The sequence below is a fragment of the Acinonyx jubatus genome, chromosome B1, assembly GCF_027475565.1.
Source record: "Acinonyx jubatus isolate Ajub_Pintada_27869175 chromosome B1, VMU_Ajub_asm_v1.0, whole genome shotgun sequence".
Classification (NCBI taxonomy): domain Eukaryota; kingdom Metazoa; phylum Chordata; class Mammalia; order Carnivora; family Felidae; genus Acinonyx; species Acinonyx jubatus.
Window position 1 is genome coordinate 6,955,623 of NC_069382.1, and position 20,164 is coordinate 6,975,786.

The 20,164-nt window shown below is 39.7% G+C and overlaps 1 protein-coding gene across 3 annotated transcripts in view; it reads right to left on the bottom strand.

Moving 5' to 3' along the window:
- GPM6A (glycoprotein M6A) overlaps positions 1–20,164 on the bottom strand; it is a 351,365-nt gene that overhangs the window by 150,735 nt on the left and 180,466 nt on the right. The window contains exons 1-2 of one of the 3 annotated variants that reach the window (XM_027077030.2): positions 10,711–10,802; positions 9,361–9,419 (exon numbers count right to left, since the gene is read on the bottom strand). The exons of 1 other annotated variant lie outside the window; for it this stretch is intronic. In XM_027077030.2, coding sequence (XP_026932831.1) covers positions 9,361–9,397 — 37 coding nt within the window. In that variant the 5' untranslated portion in view covers positions 9,398–9,419; positions 10,711–10,802. Of the gene's footprint in view, positions 1–9,360; positions 9,420–10,710; positions 10,803–20,164 lie in introns of those variants that run through there. One more of the 3 variants, XM_027077031.1, reaches the window with a different exon arrangement.

Consider the following 20,164-nt stretch of genomic DNA (forward strand, 5'->3'; position numbering starts at 1 on the left):
TCACCCTTCGTTTAACCTGAACAGTTGACTTCATCTTTTTCTTCTTCCTCTTCTTCCTCCTCTTTCCTCCCTCTCCATCCTCTTTCTTTTTCTCTTCTCCTAGTCTCCATCACCATCACCACCACTATCATCATCATCATCACCATCACCTTCCTTATCATGATCATCACCATCATCACGATCACTGTCATCATCACCATCACCAACATCACCATTACCACCATGACCACCGTCATCATCCATCAGGTATGAATGGGATTGTATTCAGAGAAACTTGCCAGTTGGGTTCAAGAACAAGGTAAAATCCATCCCTTATGGATTTGTACTTCGGAAAGGGAGATGGGTATAACATATAGTACATAAAAAAATAAACTATAAGAGAAGCCCTTCATTAAATGCTAAACAAACTTTCAGAAGGTAATTGTTCCAACAGTTCAAACAAGTGATTAAACCCATAACATCCTTTAACTTTTGGAACTGAGTCTCTGCCTCAAGGGAAGTGGCTTAGTTATGTTTTAAATGGTCACAATGTGTTATGGAAGAGAGGAAAGGAGACAGGGAGACAGATCTGAATTTAGTAGACTCTTACAATGCTGCAGATATGATGACAGGAATGTCCACCTAGTCACTATTTCATCTAAAACTCACATTAAACCCACCAAACCCAAAGATAATGGCAGAGAAAATGAATTCTCAAAAAATAAGGATTTTGAAAAAACCAGGACTAAGACAGACTGAGTTACAAAGAAAGTGAGTTAGAGGTGAAAGTAAGAGGGCTGTAACAAGTCATTTGATGGCAGAACCCACAAGTTAATTGGCCAATCAATTCTTTTGACTGGCTACAAAAACTGCTGGCTTTTCTACATGTCTGATCTTTATAAAGAGAATCTTACTGTATTGTTTCTGAACTCTACATCTTATAACGTAATTACAATTTTCTATGCGGGTGGTTGAATAAAGAAATTTAAAAATGTTTTAGCTTCAGTTATTCTGTAAAAGTAGCAGCCACTGTCATCTTATACTGTAAAAGGATGAGATTTTTAAAAAGTTGATGAAAACCCATAATAAAATCTCTGAAGTATAACAAACTATAAATGAATCTGGGTTTGGTGAAATATGGATATCACTTAAGACAATCAGAACTTTTCTGGCGTCTCGGGGCGCCTGGGTGACTCCGTTAAGCATCTGACTCTTGATTTCCGCTCAGATCATCATCTCATGGTTTGTGAGATCACACCCCGTGTTGGGTGGTGTGGAACATGCTTGGTATTCCCTCTCTCTCTGTCCCTCCCCTGCTCATGCTCTTTCTCTCAAAACAAATACACAAATTTTTTAAAAGAACTTCTCAAACCCTGAGGTTGGTTTTAATGGACAACCCATGCTCAACGTCATGTCTATGAGTTCCATTGCTCAGATAATGCTCAAGCCTGTATTTTTTTAAAATTAGTTCTGCTTGCAAAATACTTGATGGTGTTTTAACAAAAATGAATACAATTCTTTCCTACCATTAAGAAAGAATTTCCCAGTCTAAAATTCCAAAATTTGCATTTGAATGCTATTATTATGGAAAAAAATAGTGTTTCTAACTAGAACCATTCTTTCTCAAAGATGAAATTAACACTATCTCATTTCATTAAAATCCTCCTTAGTCTCTGGATATTTGTATGAGGTTTTCTTCTTTTTCCTTGTAGAGCTGAGTTTGAACTAAATAGCCATTGATGAAAGAGTGTGTCTAGAAAGTCAAAAAGCATTGGAAATTGACAAGAAAACCACAATCAAAATGTATTAATTCATACTGATACTAGATACTCAATATGAAATGCTGAAGACAGTGCCTGGATTATTAAGTATTAGCTACTATATTTACTATTTTTCCATAAAATATAAACCATATTAGTAAAGACAGCTACGTTTCAGATGTGCAATCACTAAATCGAAGTGCAAAATTGATATGGCACAGACTATTAAAAATGAAATATCTAGTATTGTAGGAAATGGGAGACATGTCTCAAAACTAAAAAAAAGAGGCTAAAGTTTTGGGCAAAGGAATTTGGCCATGTATTATTTCTTTGTTTGAATTATTTACAAGAAAATAATATTTCTCATCAAATAACAATAAAGGAATATAAGCGATTAAAAGTTTTCCTTCCAAATTTTATATTATTAAAAAATAGCTAATATATCATTCAAAGAACCTTTCTAGTGAAAGAAATCAATTACACAAAAAGAAAAAGAAAGCATTTGGCAAAACACTGAAATTTCCATTAGTGAGAAATGATAATTAGCAAAATTTCTCAACTGATTCACTTTTGCTAGAGAATAAAAAGTATGCATGCTCCATAATCAGAGGCCATGCATGTTTTTTACGTTCCTAGCGTCATTCTCAGGGCTAGACTCCATCAAATTGCTCTCTTTTGTAGAGGTAGGTATCCTAAAAGATTACCATTTCTCATATGATAGAAATTTAGGTCCGAAAACATTACGTGATTTAAACTACGTGCCAAAATGTCTTTCTTTTGGAAATTATTCTGATTGTACCCAGCAGTAACGTTCCAACGTGTTCTTCCACCTTAAGACTTGAGGAACACACATCATTTAAAAGTCAAGAGTCATCCTCCCTTTTTCCTCTGACCTCAGCTTTGCTCCTATTGTCACTTAACTCCCCAATGTGCTCTACAACCCACCCCAATTCGCGACTGGCTTTTATCTGGAGCTAAAGTTAAATTTCCCATTCACAATTTGAGAGAAACAAATCAGCTATCTTCTGCTATCTTCTGTTTTTCTTTCCTTTTATTTTCCATTCTTTTTCAAAGAATAAAGTTTCTTTCGGATTAAGAATATCCAAGACAAATGGTCACAACTTGACTAGAGAGCACATGGGGAAACCATGAATTATTTTCATCATGTCAGCTAATCCACAGCTGTGCCACCTGTGAGTATGGATGGCATCCAAAAGGATTTTGAAAAGAAGCCAGGCAGTCTGTCTTCGATATATGAAAAAGAAAACTGTCAAACATTTTGCATAGTGGGGAGGGGTAGATGTTCAGAGGAAAATGGAAGCCAAAACTGACAAACTAGTAGTTATCCTCTGAATTCTATGAATCCCACACAAGCCATTTGCCTTCTGGACTAATTAAGAAATAATTTCTAAGACCCATTTTGAAGTCCTCACTCAAGTATATTCTGTATCAATATCTCAATCTACTACACTGGACTTCTCACTTAGTCTCCTTAAATGTGTAAGATTAAGTTTCAATTCAGGGAGAAAATGAAGTAACTGTATCAAGAGCTTTTGTTTTAAAAAGGTGAATATACTCATTCTAATGATAATGTAAAAAAAAAAAAAGAAAAGAAAACCCTAATATGCATCATTTATCTTACTAAGATGTTGGCACATGTTTTACTGAGGATTTTGGATCTCTGAGACAAACAGCACCACAGTTATAAAAAACATAATCAGCAACTGATCCAAAGAAAATGTAAGATGACACAACTCCAAAATACTTGATCGGAACCAAAGAAGTCATAATAATCAGAGCAAAGCAGAAGCTCTGGGGATATCACTTTTTATGACAAATGCACCTAACTCTCCCCACTGACGAGCGTCTTTGGACTACATTTGATAACACCAGGAGGATAATTTCTTAGACTCCAGTATTCACCGCCAGTAAAAACACAGCTGTCAACTCACAGGACAGATTTCTCCTATACACTTTATAAAATCTGAATGTCCCAGTTTCTTGTAGCTCTGTTATTCAAATATCAAGATGGCAGCCAACAATATTTGTTGAGATGAAGTCCACTTGGAGGAAGACAAGACAAATTCCTTTTTTCATGGATCTGCAAGTAGCCAACATCCAAGATGCAAAACCAGGCTAGTTAATTCTTCCATTTAAATGACTATTCAAAGGTTTTTGATGTTGTGATTGTTATTTGCCTAGCCACTGTCTTGTGGATTTCAATGGAATACTATTAAAGATTCCAAGTCTATTAACAAAGCAGACACTTTGACTCATTCTGGGTTCTTTGGTTTCCTTGGTTCTCAAAATATTTTACTACCAATAGTTGTTTACTGGTAGGTCGTGGTTTTAAGTCGAACTAATTATTCACTGTAAAAAATGAATGGTGAAGGAAAACCTCAGAATTATCTAGGATGTTAAAGAGTGGTTTCACGTTGAGATTCAAGTATATAGTAAGTATACATTTGGTTCACCTGTCACTTGGTAGGTTAAAGTCAGGGAATATTTCTTAACATTGAACTTCTTTCCATAAGATTCCTAAAAGGATCTGCTCATTTGTTTTATTTAGAGGTCTTTGATTGCAAAGGACAGAGATTCACTCAGATTAGCTGAGGGATGACAGCTCAATCACTGTAAAGATATTTGGCAGAATGAAGAGATCTTCAGGGCACATCAAGAATCACTTATTCTTGGGGTACCCGGGTGGCTCAGTAGGTTGAGCATCGGACTCTTGATTTTGGCTCAGGTCATGATCCCAGGGTCGTGGGATCTAACCCCAAGTCGCGTTCCAAGTTTAGTGAGGATTAAACCCGCTTAAGATTCTCTCTGATTCTCTCTCTCTCTCTCTCTCTCTCTCTCTCTCTCTCCGCCTCTCCCCCTCCTCCCCACTCACAGTCTCTCTCTAAACAAACAAGCAAACAAAACCAAAAGGATCATTTTTTTTCTCAATTCTCAAGAGAAGAGTCCCACTGACCCAGCTCATCTTTTTGGAATCAAGACTCACAGGTCACATATTGCTGGCTCACCTAGGGACTGGTTGCACTTGCAAAGCTCTCCACATCTAGCCAAAAAGGCCACAACGGGTGATAATGAACATGGCCATACATTACAGAGCAAGCCCATTAGTGTAGTAGAAGGGTGTGGTTTAAGCACAGCACTTAAAAAAAGGTGTGGTAGAAAGGCCATTATTGATATCTAGCACAGCGCAGGGCGTGGTCTCAGTCTGTCTCTACTCCTTGCTACTATGTGACTTTGGTCGAGTTAATTAACCTATTTGATTTTTAGTTTCCTCAGTATTTGTACCACTTAAGGTCATTGTGAAGAGTCAATGAGTTAATTTATGTGAAGTCCTTAGGCTACTATCTGGCACTGAAATCACTGGGCAATTTAAGTTGCCCAACATCCTTTTTAGTCACAGAGCCAAAAGGACCTCCCTTTTCACTTACTACGTGGTGTCTTTTCTTGAGGGATGACATCTGACTAAAGAAGGGTTAGGCTGCAAAGTCATCCGTCAAAGGCAAAACTAACCCTAATCAAAAAAATTTCAAGAAGAATTTCAGTCAGCCCATAAATATCTCATACACGCTTTTGGGCACAGACTTCCTAATAGTAATGCATGTTGAAATGTATAATGTAAAATGAAAAGTATATAATTATGAGTAGACATGTCAACTATAATTGTACAGTATTCATTATGAGACAAACGTTAAGACAGCAAGAGAAAAAAAATAAATTAACCTGTGTACTGCCCTTTCATCCAGATACTCTTTTTGGTTTTAACAAGTTAAGGATATGCTGAACTGGGGCACGTGCACGTGTGTTCAGCTAAACATGAACGATGGCCCCTAAACAACAGCCATGTGATCGGTGTGCAGATGACAAACTGTGCCTTGTCACATGAGTTTGAGCTTCTCCTTCCTCTGGTGACGTAGTCCCCGAGGATCACCAAGGACTGATTCCTTCGAGGACAGGGTACGTCAGGCATCACTGTTGGGGCAGAGGCTGTGGTTGCCTCTGCTGAACTCAAGAAGTTGACAAAGAGATTCATGTACTGCTAATTATCCTAGAAACACATGCCGAGTAACGCTGTAGCCATTATCTTTGGAGTTGATCAAACATTTCTGGTACACTACATGTCAATTTTGAGGTTTTGTTTCATATGATGTTCATGTTCAGGAATTAAATCAATCAATTTCTGGCTATTGGGAGCAGTTCAGCCAATTGACGAAGATTCCCACTTGCTAGCTCTTCATGTTCATTGCTATTTTCTTTTCGTGTCCGTGTAATGTCATCATTTCTTCTGATCATTAATTCATCAGCTCTGACCTCCTCCTAATTCAGTAACTTGTTCACTGCGGTTGTCTGTAAAGTAATGGTCACCCACTTGTCTGGCCGCTGGAACACACATTCACTAGGTCACTAATGATCAGACACACTTAAATCATTTATGTGTTTTCCCATAGGATTGAGCGAAATGTTCCAGACATGGCTGCATGTCTAGAAGTCATAAACGTACACCTTTTAAATCTGTGTAAAACTCTCTTCATGCACTTGGCTCAATCCCTCTACAGTAACTGAAACCACTGTTGCCATGATTTGATGACCATGTGTCCCAAGTTTTGACAACAGGGATGCTAGGTCTGTTATGGCTGTACCTAAGGGCCAAGTTCAAAACAGCTTCTCTCCTTTTTCTCTTTTTTTCTCCAATACCAGAATACTGTTGCTTTGGTTGAACCCAAGATAAAACAACGGGCTTTCACGTACAGGGCATGTTTTACAAAAAAGACATGTTTCCTAAAGCACTAGTTTCCCACTCAGTACAATGAGATGCTCGCCTTTTGGGATGGTGGCAGAAATGGGTGCAGCAACAGATTAGTGAACCCATTTCAGTTTCACGCCAAGGCGTTGAGCAGAATTGACTGTGAGGTCACCCGGTCACCTCCACCTCTAAATCGTGCTCTCTTCCAGGCTGAACATACATGGTTAAACCCCATACTTCTAAATCATGTATGGTTGAACATATATGGTTTCCTCCAGGCTGAACATATATGGTTAAATTAGGGTAAGTATTAGGGCTACTTTCAATTGCCTTTTACAGATTAAGTGGGGAAGGGAGATCTCATTATGAAGAAAAGTCCATTTCTTATGGAAGAATATCTTCCAAGCATCAACTGTATTATCTTTTCAAATATGTTTATGGAACCACTGGCTTCCATTTCATACTGTAGTTGAATTTGGAAGCTGACATGGGTCAATACTGACATGAACTGAAGTCTTTCTGATTTCTAACAGGGAAAAATAGATTGAAATTGTAAGAAGGGACAGGAGGGCATCTTTCAAACAGAAGAGAATTCTGTGATACCTGAATTATTGCTTAAGAAAATTCTGCGCAATTTAAGAAAAACAGGATGAGAGTTGATGCAAAGTGTTGCTCTCCTTTAAAGTAGATGGATCACTAAATCTGCCCATCTCAACTCTTGAAAAATCTCTTACGATTAATCTGCTTGCCAAGTAGCTTTCCAACTTAGATCCTCTCAAAATGTACATTGTTCCCTGGCCCCTGCACAGGTACAGAGAGCATTTATATTCAAATGTAACTTTCTAAAAGCAAACTTACATAGAAAAAGGGTCATAGGCAGAGTTGAAAGCAACAGAAAACAGGAATGAATAGTTAAATCATCTTTCTCAATTAATAAAAAAAGCTTAATTATGGGTATTTTACTTATGTATCCTTACATACTTACAGACCATCATACAACCTATTCTTTTCATTTTTAAAAGATGATTTTCCACTACCATTCCTAATCTAAACATGCACACCTTAATGATAAAGAAAAAAACCCACTGCGACGGGATGTTTGTTCCTCATCACATCCCTGCTGCTTCCATCCCCAGGAAGGAAAGATTTTCAGTGTTACCTGGGAAAAACATAACTGATGACATCATTTTTCTTGGTTCCTGTATCTACCAAGGCTTGCCCAGACATTTTCAACCTGTTACCACAACCCGTGAATTATCTCAAGATTTTATTTAGTGTAATGAATATCACTTCTCTATGTGAAAATTATCACTTTATTTTTCCTTCAACAAATTAACTGGCCAAGAAGCAATCTCCTTATGTGCTATAAAAATATTAAGAAAATCTATTCCCAAAGTAGTCAATTGAGATACCTTTAAAGGGTGAAAATCACCATGAAAATTTGCCATTTCAAATCTCCAATGAGCACTTAAGCTATTTGTTCATACAATAAAGGTAGCTGAGGGTTGTTTTTGGTTTTTTTTTTTAAGAACTAGATCGCATGACACCCAGGTAGATTATTGTGTTTCCTTGGAGAGTATCATTAACAAATGTGCTAATGACTAAAATTTGGACATTAGCTTATGTATTACCTTCCTGTTGCTTATATAAAACCTTTATATATGTGATGTCAACAGTCTCTGATTACGTATATGTGAGTGTTTGGGGGTGTGTGTGTGTGTGTGTGTGTGTGTACGTGTGTGCTTCAAGACTCAGCAAAGCTGAATGGCTTAAAATAATGAAAAACTGTACTATGCTTCCAAACTATCTGTTTTATCATGTAAAATATGGTTTTCTAAAATAATGCGTTTACATACATTCAAGACCAAATATGATCGCTATATTTCAGCACTACTCTTAAATATTGCCTTTATGTATATTACCTGTGTCACTGTTTCCATCCTAAGAACACAAGAGCATTTTGTACAACATTACATAAGCCTGAGAACAGACATGAGAGAAAATGCTCTGATCCTGAGATACAGCTACACTTCCCTCCAGAGCTGCCACTTGGTGCGCGTGCACACGCTCGCGCGCGCGCGCACACACACACACACACACACACACACATTCTAGAGGGTCTGAATCATTTGAAATTGTCAATATTCGGCTATTGTTAACCTATAAAAATGGCAATTTCACTTAAACAGCAGGTACACCTACACAGGCTTAAAAAACGGATCAAAAAATACCCTTGACATTTATTACTCAGAAGTGGGTTATGGTCAACTCCATAGAAAGGAAAACCTTAACATCACTATTCACTGGGAAAATGTATGAACCTCTGCTCCGTCTACATTAAAACCAAACTGCAACCACGCAAAGAAAAAAAAAAAGATCTTGTTAAGAAGATGCCCGAACCAAAACAGAATAAATATACGCCTGGTCTTTGTTCTATCAGATGTCCATTCAAAGGTATCGATAATGGTTACATCATCAGATTTTTAGCGACAACTAGGTCCTAATATTGCGTCTGTGGCTCACGCCAGGAGTCCCTTGACCCAGCTTGACAAGCGTGAAAGCATGAAATAAAGGAAGGTTAACAAAGACTGGTCTAAGGAAGAGTTCGCAACAATACCGCAATGCTCTTATCACCAAATTCAACTTTGCATCTGGACACTGGGATCTGAAAGATTTGCAAATAATGACAACATTCAAGCCAGACATTACGGACTAAAAGGGAAACACACACACACACACACACACACACAAATGCCTTCCAAGAGAGAAACATTCATTAGCCCCACTGGCAAGTGTCTAAAGCAAACAAGGAAACTGTAAAATAATTACTTAGTTACAAACAAACCCTTTTTAGCACAGTACCTTTTTGTGTCTGTCCCTCTTCCATATTCTCTTCCATGGCTACCTTTCTTCAGTAGAATCTGGTACACGGAATTAATCAAAAGCTCAATTAGATGTTGGAGAAACTGGTGATTTTTTTTCCCTGGGAAGCTCCCACAGCAGTGGCTTGGGCAAGTCCTGGGAGCTTAGCAAAGGCTCCCTCGCGCCTCTTGTTTGCTTGGAGACAGACTGTCAAGTGTAATTTCATTCAAATTACTCTTCCGTGAAGATTATCAATTTTTCTTCTCAAAGCTGCCCATTGTGTACCACTGTAAGCAGGTATTCAAGCAAACAGCCTGAGAATTTTGGGGGGAAATTTGGTCTGAATCCCAGGAGCAGAGACTCTGTGATTCACAAGCCTTGCTCTGCATTTAAAATGGGGAAAAGAAATTGAGGTTTGTATGGAAATCTGGGCTTTAAATTGGAAAGAGGCTGAGCTGTGAACAGATGGAGGGGTGTCCTCCTAACATGAAGCAGACCACCAACCCATGATTCCCCCTCTTTGCCACCAGAGTGGGAAAGCCCAGATTCCTGCTGCTTCTTTATGCTGCATGCAGCCTGATTCTCACCAGTCAGATACCTCACGAAAATGCGAAAACGCGTTTGCTTTGCTCTCCTCTCGGAGCATCTAGTTACTTTGATTTTAAAGTGGCAAGAAAGGCTGCAATCATACCATCTCAGGGTTTATCTGTAAGAGGTTATTATTGACAGAGGTTTTATAAGCTCACACCTTTCAGATTTAAAAAGATACAAAAATACGGTATAAACCATAAAGCCTGAAGGATATGTTTTAGGCAATTATTGTACTTCAGTGCATTACGATTCTTAAGGGAAAGGGAAAAAACACTGAAGTTTTTCAAAAGGAATCTACTGATGTCTTTGTAGTTTATTGTTGTAATTTTAGTCCACGAAAACTGCTGATTTTAAATGGGAATCTCTTGAAAGGGAATAGCTTCCAGGGTCATTATTGGGGAATGAGTAGGACAATAAAAGAAGGAACAAATTCGAGATAAGGAACGGCGGGATAAACAATTTATAATGGGAATCTGCAGTCTGATTTGGAATGCAAATCATAGCCCTGCAGTCTGGCAATAAATTAGCATTTGTACTTCAGCCCACTGAGCGACAGGGCGCAATCCAACTTCACAAAAGGTATAGTGAGAAAATAAACAGTTTCTCTTGCAAGGGCACATATAGCCTTACTTGAGTATCAAGTATGAAGAAGAATCCCTGTCCCTGTCTCCATGTCCAAATAAGCCAGCACATGGAGACAGACAGACAGACACACACACACACACACACACACACACACACACACACCTAATTCCTTACCTTTCATGAAAACTAATTCACATCCCAATTATCCACAGTTGAAGTTCCTTGCATTATAGCCTGTATTTCACACATATTTTTAAAGTGGGTCAGTAACACGTTACACACCTCCTTTGAAATCATTACAAAAGCAACTATTTAGAGGCAAGACAAATCTCGTGCAACATCCCACTGGATGTCTCACGATTTCTCAGGAAAGAGTGTTCAGACTTCCTCCTTCTAAAGTCATCTGTGATTTATTTTCCCCATTCAAATGAATTGAACCCACAGGTAAGTGTAGTTCAAATAAATAAAAAAACCTATCTCTTCTGAATATATTTCAATCTGTATTCAAGGGTTTGTGAGCGAGCTGCTTGCTCAGGGCACAGACCGAAAGAAAGAAACCAAGAGGGAAATCAAGGAGCCAGATCACAACAGTGTCTCTGCTCCAACTTAGCCCAGGGCTGACATAACCTGGCATAGAGTCAAAACACAATGGAGCCTCACTCCTCATTTACCTTCTTTCCTCATTTTATGCTGCACAAGTCTTTAGCGAAGAATCATTAATGGTAAGAGCAGTGGAAATAATAAGGCCACTTTGCATACCTAGAGCAGTTTACAATCTACAAAACACATCCACACACATTAACCCGTTTGTAAAACAGATAGGGAAAGGGTGACTTTTCTATTACATGTAGGACAAAAAGTGAGATCCAAGGAGATTCAGGGACCAAGGAAGTCTTAGAAGCCACGTCAGCGATTTCTCGTCGAACGCTCTGACGCTGGAAGCCGCTTCCCCAGCCTACACTCCGTTCCATGACGAGGGCCACCAGCATTCTCAAACCTCAGCTTTCAGCGCATGGCTTTCTTTTCCACCACACGTAGGAAAGAAAGAGAAGAAATGAAAGGGAAACAGAAAGTATTCCTTGGGCAAGATGAATGGAAAAGTAACTAGACTCTCCCTTCTGGAAGCCTTGTGGAAGATGAACAGATTCCTTTGAATGATCAACTTTTTCTCCCAAAGAGACTTGTTCACACTCAAATTGTTCCCAAAAGAGGACAACTGCAACTTATTCTGGTTCCTTGAATGTGTGAAGAACCACCCCAAATCCAGGCTAAATGGATTTTTAGGAGCTGACCGCACACACACACACAGCTTCCTTACGGCCATCGCCCGTCAGGGAACAAAGATCAACTTTTTTATTGTGGTAAAACACATGTAACATAAAACACACCGTCTCAGTCATGTTGAAGTGCACAGGGCAATGGTATCAGGTACAGTCATCACCACCATCCATCTCCGGAATGTTCTCATTTTCCCAAATGGAAACTCGGTTCCCACTAAACATGAATTTCTTTATTTCCTTTACTCCCTATTTGAGGGCAGGTGATTGCTGGGCTCATTTGTTGTTTGTAGACTTGTCTTTTGAAATTTTGGTCTCAGGGCGTCTGGGTGACTCAGTCAGTTAAGAGTCTGGCTCCTGATTTTGGCTCAGGTTGTGATCTCACTGTTTGTGGGATCAAGCCCCAAGTCAAGCTCTGTGCTGACGGCTCCGAGACTGCTTGGGATTCTCCCTCTCTCTCTCTCTCTCTCTCTCTCTCTCTCTCTGTCTCTGCCCCTCCCCCACTCATTCTCTCTCTCAAAATAAACGAGAAAAAAATAAAATTTTGGTCTCATTTGAATTAAAAATATTTCGAACAATCAAGTATCTGAACACTAGTTAGAAGAAAGAAATGATTGGCATTATATTGTAGATGAACTACATGAATCCTAAAGCGTGCTACATGAGCCTTAAAAACTGGCAACAATGTTTCTTTTAGATTTCCTTTAAGACCTAGAAGCTGACACAGTGAGATGCCACAACCTAATTTCTTTCCATTATGCCACGCTGCACTTACCCCACTCTTCTAGTCATTTGTCTAAAATATAACGTATGAGTTTACTAGGCAGCCTAAAAATATGATAGTTAATGTGAAATATGATTTCTCTTTCAAATATTATCTAAGAAATATTTATAACGTTTACTACATTTTTCCCACATAAGCTAAAGACACATTAGTCACTAAACCTGAACGCATTTGTCCTTCTCCTTTCTCTTAATTCACTTTAATTTGGAGCTATTTTTTTCCTTAATACCTCATCTTATCTTTATAAACATTTTATCATATAAACCAAGAAAATATCTACATATTCTTCTAGTATACAATTCAGTCATCTCTGTGATGACTCTGTAAAGCCAAGTAAACAGAGTTAAGATTAAACGACAAGTTAAGGGTTCCAAATACAGGATCAACTTTAAGAAATGGACAAAAATGTTCAAGGTCTTTGAGTCAGATTAACAAAAAAGACATGTGAAAACATGAACCAAGTATAGAGGAGACATGAATATGTTCAGAAATCTGCTGGTTTTCCTCAAATGTTTCAGACACGGATCTAACATTATCCTGAAAAGGAAATGTCTTAGTTGGTTTCTTCCTACATTTCAAAAAAAAGAGAGAGAATTTTGGGGGCACCTGGGTGGCTCAGTCAGTTGACCGTCCAATGTCAGCTCAGGTCATGGCTTCAGGGCTCCCGAGCTCTAGCCCAGACATCGGGATCTCTGCCCTCAGCACAGTCTGCTTCAGATCCTCTGTCCCACCCCTCCCCCCCACTTGCATTCTCTAAAAAAAATAAATAAAACATTTTTGGAAAAAAAGGAAATTTTGACTGTTGGTTTAAGCTCTAAGTCAGAAAGGGACTCCACAACATTTTCCTAAAGAAAATAAAACCACCACAAACAAGTGTTTTAAGTGTTTTGTTAAGAGTAGCATAACATTCTTTAGACTTTTATAATCTTTTATAATCGTATAGTGCAGTCGATTCACAGAATGACCATATGGGTCTTGCTAAACTGAAGTATCATTATTCCTACTCCCTTTCGTTATTTAATCATACAAATGTTTATTCAGCATTATTATACACACAGGAACTTTCTGTAGGCAAGAAATACTGACAAAAAACCAGGCCTTAATGATGATGTTCACAACACTGTATGACAGTGATCCCTATCAAGGATAAAAATGCACAGGTACAGGGGCGTCTGGGGGGCTCAGTCGGTTGAGCGTCCGACTTCGGCTCAGGTCATGATCTTGCGGGTCCATGGGTTCGAGCCCTGTGTGGGGCTCTGTGATGACAGCTGAGAGCCTGGAGCCTGCTTCGGATTCTGTGTCTCCCTCTCCCTCTCTCTCTCTCTCTCTCTCTCTGCACCCCCCCCCCACTCACACTGTCTCTCAAAAATGAATAAATGTTAAAAAAAAAATCACAGGTTGCTACATGAGCTCACAGCAAGGATACCTAACCTATTACTTAGTTTTGATAGTTGAAAAAGATTTCTTGCTTTCCTAGGAGGTACAGGCTGAGCTGATCTGATATCCTGATATTCTCCAGGGAAAAGAGAAGGGGGTAGAAGGGAGAAGAAAAAGGTTTTCTAAACAGTTGAAACTGAATACTCAAGAGCTCATAAAGAGGGGTAGTCTTCTGATTACCCGTAATGGACTAACACCAGGCTACGTGGGCAGAAATCCTCCTTTAGTGTTTATGGGGCATCTTATCCCCAGGGTGGTTAGTGCTGGAAAATTAGGTCCTGAGTCTTGGTCCCCAGAGTTACTGAAGGCAGAGAGACAATCCAGAGACAGTCCTGTGCCCTAGAAGCCTGGAGTCTTAAAAGGTAGAAGGTAGGAAAGCCATTATTTTTCACCCCAAGAAATTACCTTTAGTTCTTTCAAGCTCTTTCCTCTTGAATCTATTCGTACTGTATTTTCAGAGTTGGCCAAGCCTGCTCCCATGACAATGTCATGGCCCTGTTTACACCTGCTCAATGGTTTTCCAGTTTCTTTTCTTTTTTTTTTAATGTTTGTTTATTTTTGAGAGAGGGAGACACAGAATCGGAAGCAGGCTCCAGGCTCTGAGCCGTCAGCCCAGAGCCCGACGCGGGGCTCGAACTCATGGATGGTGAGATCATGACCTGAGCCGAAGTCAGCCGCTCAACCGACTGAGCCACCCAGGTGCCCCATGGTTTTCCAGTTTCTTAGGGCAAAGTGCAACCTACTTAGTTTGGCTGGAGGCATGAGGCCTGACAGGGCAGAGCCTGGTTCTCACGCCTAACGTCCGCTAGCTATTCCCCACTCAGTTATCTCCTCCTGGTGTCCCCAACCTATTTGTAAATGTTGTTCCTTCTGCCTAAAACACTTTTCCCTCTACCCTTAAAGAGCCATATCTACACACTTACCAGATCTTAGTTTAAATGAATTGTGTCCTGGCAAAACTTCCCCCACCCAGAGAACAGGCTTCCTGTAGCACTGACAACGCGTTGCCATTACAGAGTTATTCCTCCCAAAGTTTGCATTTTACATTTATGGTCCCCACTGACCCGCAGCTCACAAGCTCATGAGAACAGATACTCAATCCACTTTCCACAAGACAAACACATAGCAAGCTTTCAGTAGATATTTGCTGAACTCACGAACGAATACAAGAAATGATAATAATGAATGAGTGGATAAATTCGGTGGCTTAAAATATACTTTCTCTTATATTCTGCAGCTTCCACAAAGTGTTCTAAAGTGCGAACACCATTTACAATAATTCCAGGACATACACATTATATTCATATACAACAAATGCCGCTCCTGAAGAGCTGATGGCAGAACAATAAAGAGGTATTTCGAAAAGCAAACAGTAAAACACAAAGGCAGCTGGAAAATTAATTTTTTTTTTGAGAAAGAGAGAGAGAGAGAGAATCGCAAGGCTCCACACTGGGTGTGGAACGCGACATGGGGCTTGATCTCAAAACCCTGAGATCATGACCTGGGCCAAAATCAAGAGTTGGGTGCTTAACCCACTGAGCCACCCAGGCGCCCCGCCTGGGAAATTATTAATCATGTGCCACATTTCCTTTACTTAGGGAAAGCTATCCTGTCTTAAACACTGATTATGGTAAGGAGAGACAGTAAAATTCCAAGAGTGACACTTCGTAGAACAAATTTACCCTTTCAAAATAGGAATCGTGTTTTGTAAGTATTTCTTGTAAACCAAAAAGTTGATACAAATTTACACTTCTAAATAGTTCATGTCTCCCTCCAAAATGCCAGCAAACCAGAGAAAACCAAAACCCCTTTGGTACTTGTGTTTTCCCTGAAACCGCAGGAACCATGCTGGGTGCAGCAGGGGGAGGAGGGTGGGTAAATCCTGCCTCTAAGGAGCAATGGTGTAACCAGCCGGTGGCCTGTGCTTCACGGCTCGAAATCCAAACTTAGCTACCAACTCAGAAAGAGATAATAAAAAATGGCCCCAGTTGGTTCTCTATTTCCTCAGAAATGCTACTTAAAACTGAGCTCGCTGAAGAATGGACTTGATCAAACACTCAATCAAACAACTCAAGTTGTCAATTAATGACTACTATGTAACAGAAGCTGGGCCAGGCGAACCAGAGAGAGGTGGTTGCCCCTTTTGCAGGGCTCACAGCTTGGCCCAGAGAGAGACACAATTAAACAAATGGTTGCAACATATTATACAAGCAACAACAATAATAATAATAACTAAAGTTAGGGGTGCCTGGGTGGCTCAGTGGGTTAAGCGTCTGACTTCGGCCCAGGTCATGATCTAGCGGTCTGTGAGTTCAAGCCCCGCATCGGGCTCTGTGCTGACAGCTCAGAGCCTGGAGCCTGTTTCAGATTCTGTGTCTCCCTCTCTCTCTGACCCTCCCCAGTTCATGCTCTGTCTCTCTCTGTCTCAAAAATAAGTAAACATTAAAAAATAATAATAATAACTAAAGTTATACTCAGCCCTTGGCATGGGCAGGTGCTATTCTAAGGCGTTTATATTTACCTCACTTAATCTTAAAATAACCCTCTCAGGTAGTTACTATCTTTATCCCCATTTTTATACACAATGAAATGGCACGGAGAGGTTTAGTTCTTTGTATAAAATAACAGGGTGGTGAGGCTGGATTCAAATGTAGGCATTCTGACCCCAAAGACCATTCTTCAAACCGCCACTCTATCTGCCTACACTTACGTTAAGCAGTAGACCCCACAGCATTTAATATGAGCTGAGCTAAGGCTCTTGTCACAAAGTCCTATTTCAGACGTAATATTGTACACAAACAATAAACACCTGTGTATCTACCACCCAACATATAAAATAAAGTACTGTAAAGACTGCCATGTCCTTTTGTTGTTGTTTTTTTAATGTTTATTTACTTGTTGGGGGGGGGGGTGGTCAGAGAGGGAGAGAGGGGCAGAGAGAGAGGGAAAGAGCTGTGCACTGTCAGCCTGGAGCCCGATACAGGGCTCAGACCCATGAACCATGAGATCCTGGCATGAGCCAAAATCAAGAGTCAGATGCTTAACCGACTGAGCCACCCAGTCGCCCCTGTGTCCCTTTGCTAATTGCGTTCTAGTCTTTACATTTCCCCCAATCCTACGACTCAGCCCTGTTAACCAACAATCAGTATCAGGGTGTTTTTATTCCTGTATACTGTCCTCTTAATTTTATATATATATGTATATAAATTACACACACACACACAATTTGATAATGCTTTGCAGGTTTTGATTATAAATGATATTTTACTGTATGTATCTTTCCACATATTTTCCCAAATCTTCTGATGATATTTATAGATCCAGCTTGTTGATAAACATTTAATATTGATTTATAATTTCTAAACTACTGCAGAAAATATTACAATGAATATTCTGTATGTCTCTGTGTGCACATAGGTAAAAGTTCCCCTTTATATACTATATACGTCACTATACATTACATATATAGTATCTACGCCTATAGTACATATAACATGACTACTGCTGAATTCCCTGTTCAGTGTCATTGGTCTATGAACCCATTCCTGTGTCAATAATACACTTTCTTAATTACACAGCGGCTTTACAATAACTTTTATTTAGAAGACCAATCCTCAAACTTTGGTCATTCTTTTCAAAACCGTCTCAGTAAAACCTTGGTCATCCATATACATTTTAAAATCAGCTTTCAAATACCAAAGGGGAAAATTACTTGCATTTATCGAACTTATGGTACCTTCACAAATTTAATGAGACACAATTAACATCTTTATAACACTGAGTCAGCTTCGGTGGACATGTGCCATCTGTCCATTGTTTCTGGACTTACTTCATATATCTTGAGAACATTTTAAGATGTTCCTCCTAAGGAGGCGCTTGGGTGGCTCAGTCGCTTAAGCGTCCTGCTCTTGGTTTCGACTCAGGTCATCATCTCATGGTTCGTGAGTTCATGCCCCGCTGTCGGCAGGGAGCCTGCTTGGGATTCCCCCTCCCACTCTGTCTCTGCTCCTCTCCCCCCCGCCCCCCAGCCCCCATGCACACACTCTCTCTCAAAGTAAATAAACATACATACATACATACATACATACATACATACATACATACATAAATAAATAAAGTTCTCCCTAAAAGATGTGCATACATTTCATCATTTTCATTTCTAGGTATTCCGGTTTCTTTTACAAAAAAAATTTATATGACATTTCCCAACTCTCTTTGAAGTAAAGGAACACATTTTTAAATTTAATTCTAGAAAAAGTGAATTTGCTAACCTCTTCTATAGTTCTAATGTACAGATCTTGAAGTTTCTATGCAACCGTTAACATCTTTGAATTAAAGCAGATTTGATTCTATCTTTCCAGTCTTTATATTTTTATGTATTCCTGCTACCTTCCTGTGCATTCCACGGGCACTGGCACAATGCTGAATTAAAAAGGAATGATTCTACTCTGTCTCCCTTGGATGTTGTTTGCAGTGGGTTTGGGTAGATGTGTCTTCCTGCAGAAATAGATTCCCTTTGATTCCACATTGCTGAGGCTCGTTTATAATAAATTATATTGAACTTTAGCAATCTTTTTCCATGAGTATATCTATTATCTCTACGAATATATTCCATTGAGAGGGGTGCCTGGGTGGCTCAGTCAGTTCAATGTCCAACTTCGGCTCAGGTCGTGATCTCACGGTTCACGGGTTCAAGCCCCGTGTCAGGCTCTGTGCTGACAGCTCAGATCCTGGAGCCTACTTCAGATTCTGTGTCTTCTCCCTCTCTCTTTGCCCCTCCCCTGCTCATACTCTGTCTCTCTCTCTCTCCCCAAAATAAATAAACATTAAAAAAATAATAATATAGTATCCAGAAAGTGAAGGAAAAGGAGGGGACACAGCCGAAAGCCGCTGAGCTACGCACCCTGAAAACACATACACGCTCGCACTCCGTGGGACACACCATGTGCCGCATACAACACACGCTCACGACCTTGGTGATGCTGAGCCTCTCCATCAGCGAAAGGAATCTGTACACGCTCACAGTGGTCGTCCAATTCCGTTATTTTTCCCATGCACGAGGCCCCGCCCGGTGGCCACTGTTTACCTGGCCAGACACCCAGGGCACCTGTCAGTGTCCTCACCCATCACTACCACAGCTACCTGTGCTTCCTGCTTGCTCTCCTCTGTACATGACAGTTTGGTGGCACCCAGGACAGCTCCAGTCTATACAAGCTATCTTCCACTAATTACCTGGGGCGCCCCCCCCAAATAAAATATGAATTACAGTAGGTTTTCAGGTATTAAACTCTGCCTGCACTCTTGGTATAAACTCCACTTGGCTATATTATATAATTGCTTTCATTTTGCCTTTAATCTACCGAAAGCTCTCCTTTTAATTGGGAACTGCCTTTTCAATCTGGTTTTCTCTGAACAGTGCTACTGCTTTTTTTTTCTTTTCCAGGAAAAAAAAAAAGCACTTTAGGAGGGAATCAGTTATAACATTTCTGGTGCATCCCCAGATTGGAATATCATGTAGCCATTTGTGATTATGTAAATCATGCTTATCAACATGAAAAGTTGTTCACAATAAGTGAAGGGACAGAACCGTATAACAAAATAGTCTGAGTACGATATATTTTAAAGTGTACATACAGGTATGAAAACAACTCTGAACAAATATATTTGAAAATGTTAAAAATGGTTCTCTCTAGGGACGTCTGGGTGGCTCAATCGGTTAAGAGTCCAACTCCGGATTTCGGCTCAAGGTCACGATCTCACAGTTCACAGGTGCACAGCTTGTGTTGGGCTCTGCTCTGTCAATGCAGAGCCGGTTCTCTCTCTCTCCCCCTCTCTCTACCCCTCCCCTGCATGTGCGCACGCTCCCTCTCTCAAAATAAATAAACTTAAAAAATAAAATAACTTTTAAAATGCTGCTTATGAGAAAGTAGAATTTGCAATAATATTTGTATTTATTCTTTGCATGTCTGTTGGTCCTATTTCAGTGGTTTAATATATTAGTTATTAAAATGTAGAATAGTTTTATAAAGCTGACTGTGTAAGCGGGCCACCACTCATGGTCACCTTCTACGTCATAGGTGCTACACTAATAATTCACAGAAGTTATTTCTACCACCCAGACAACTGTGCA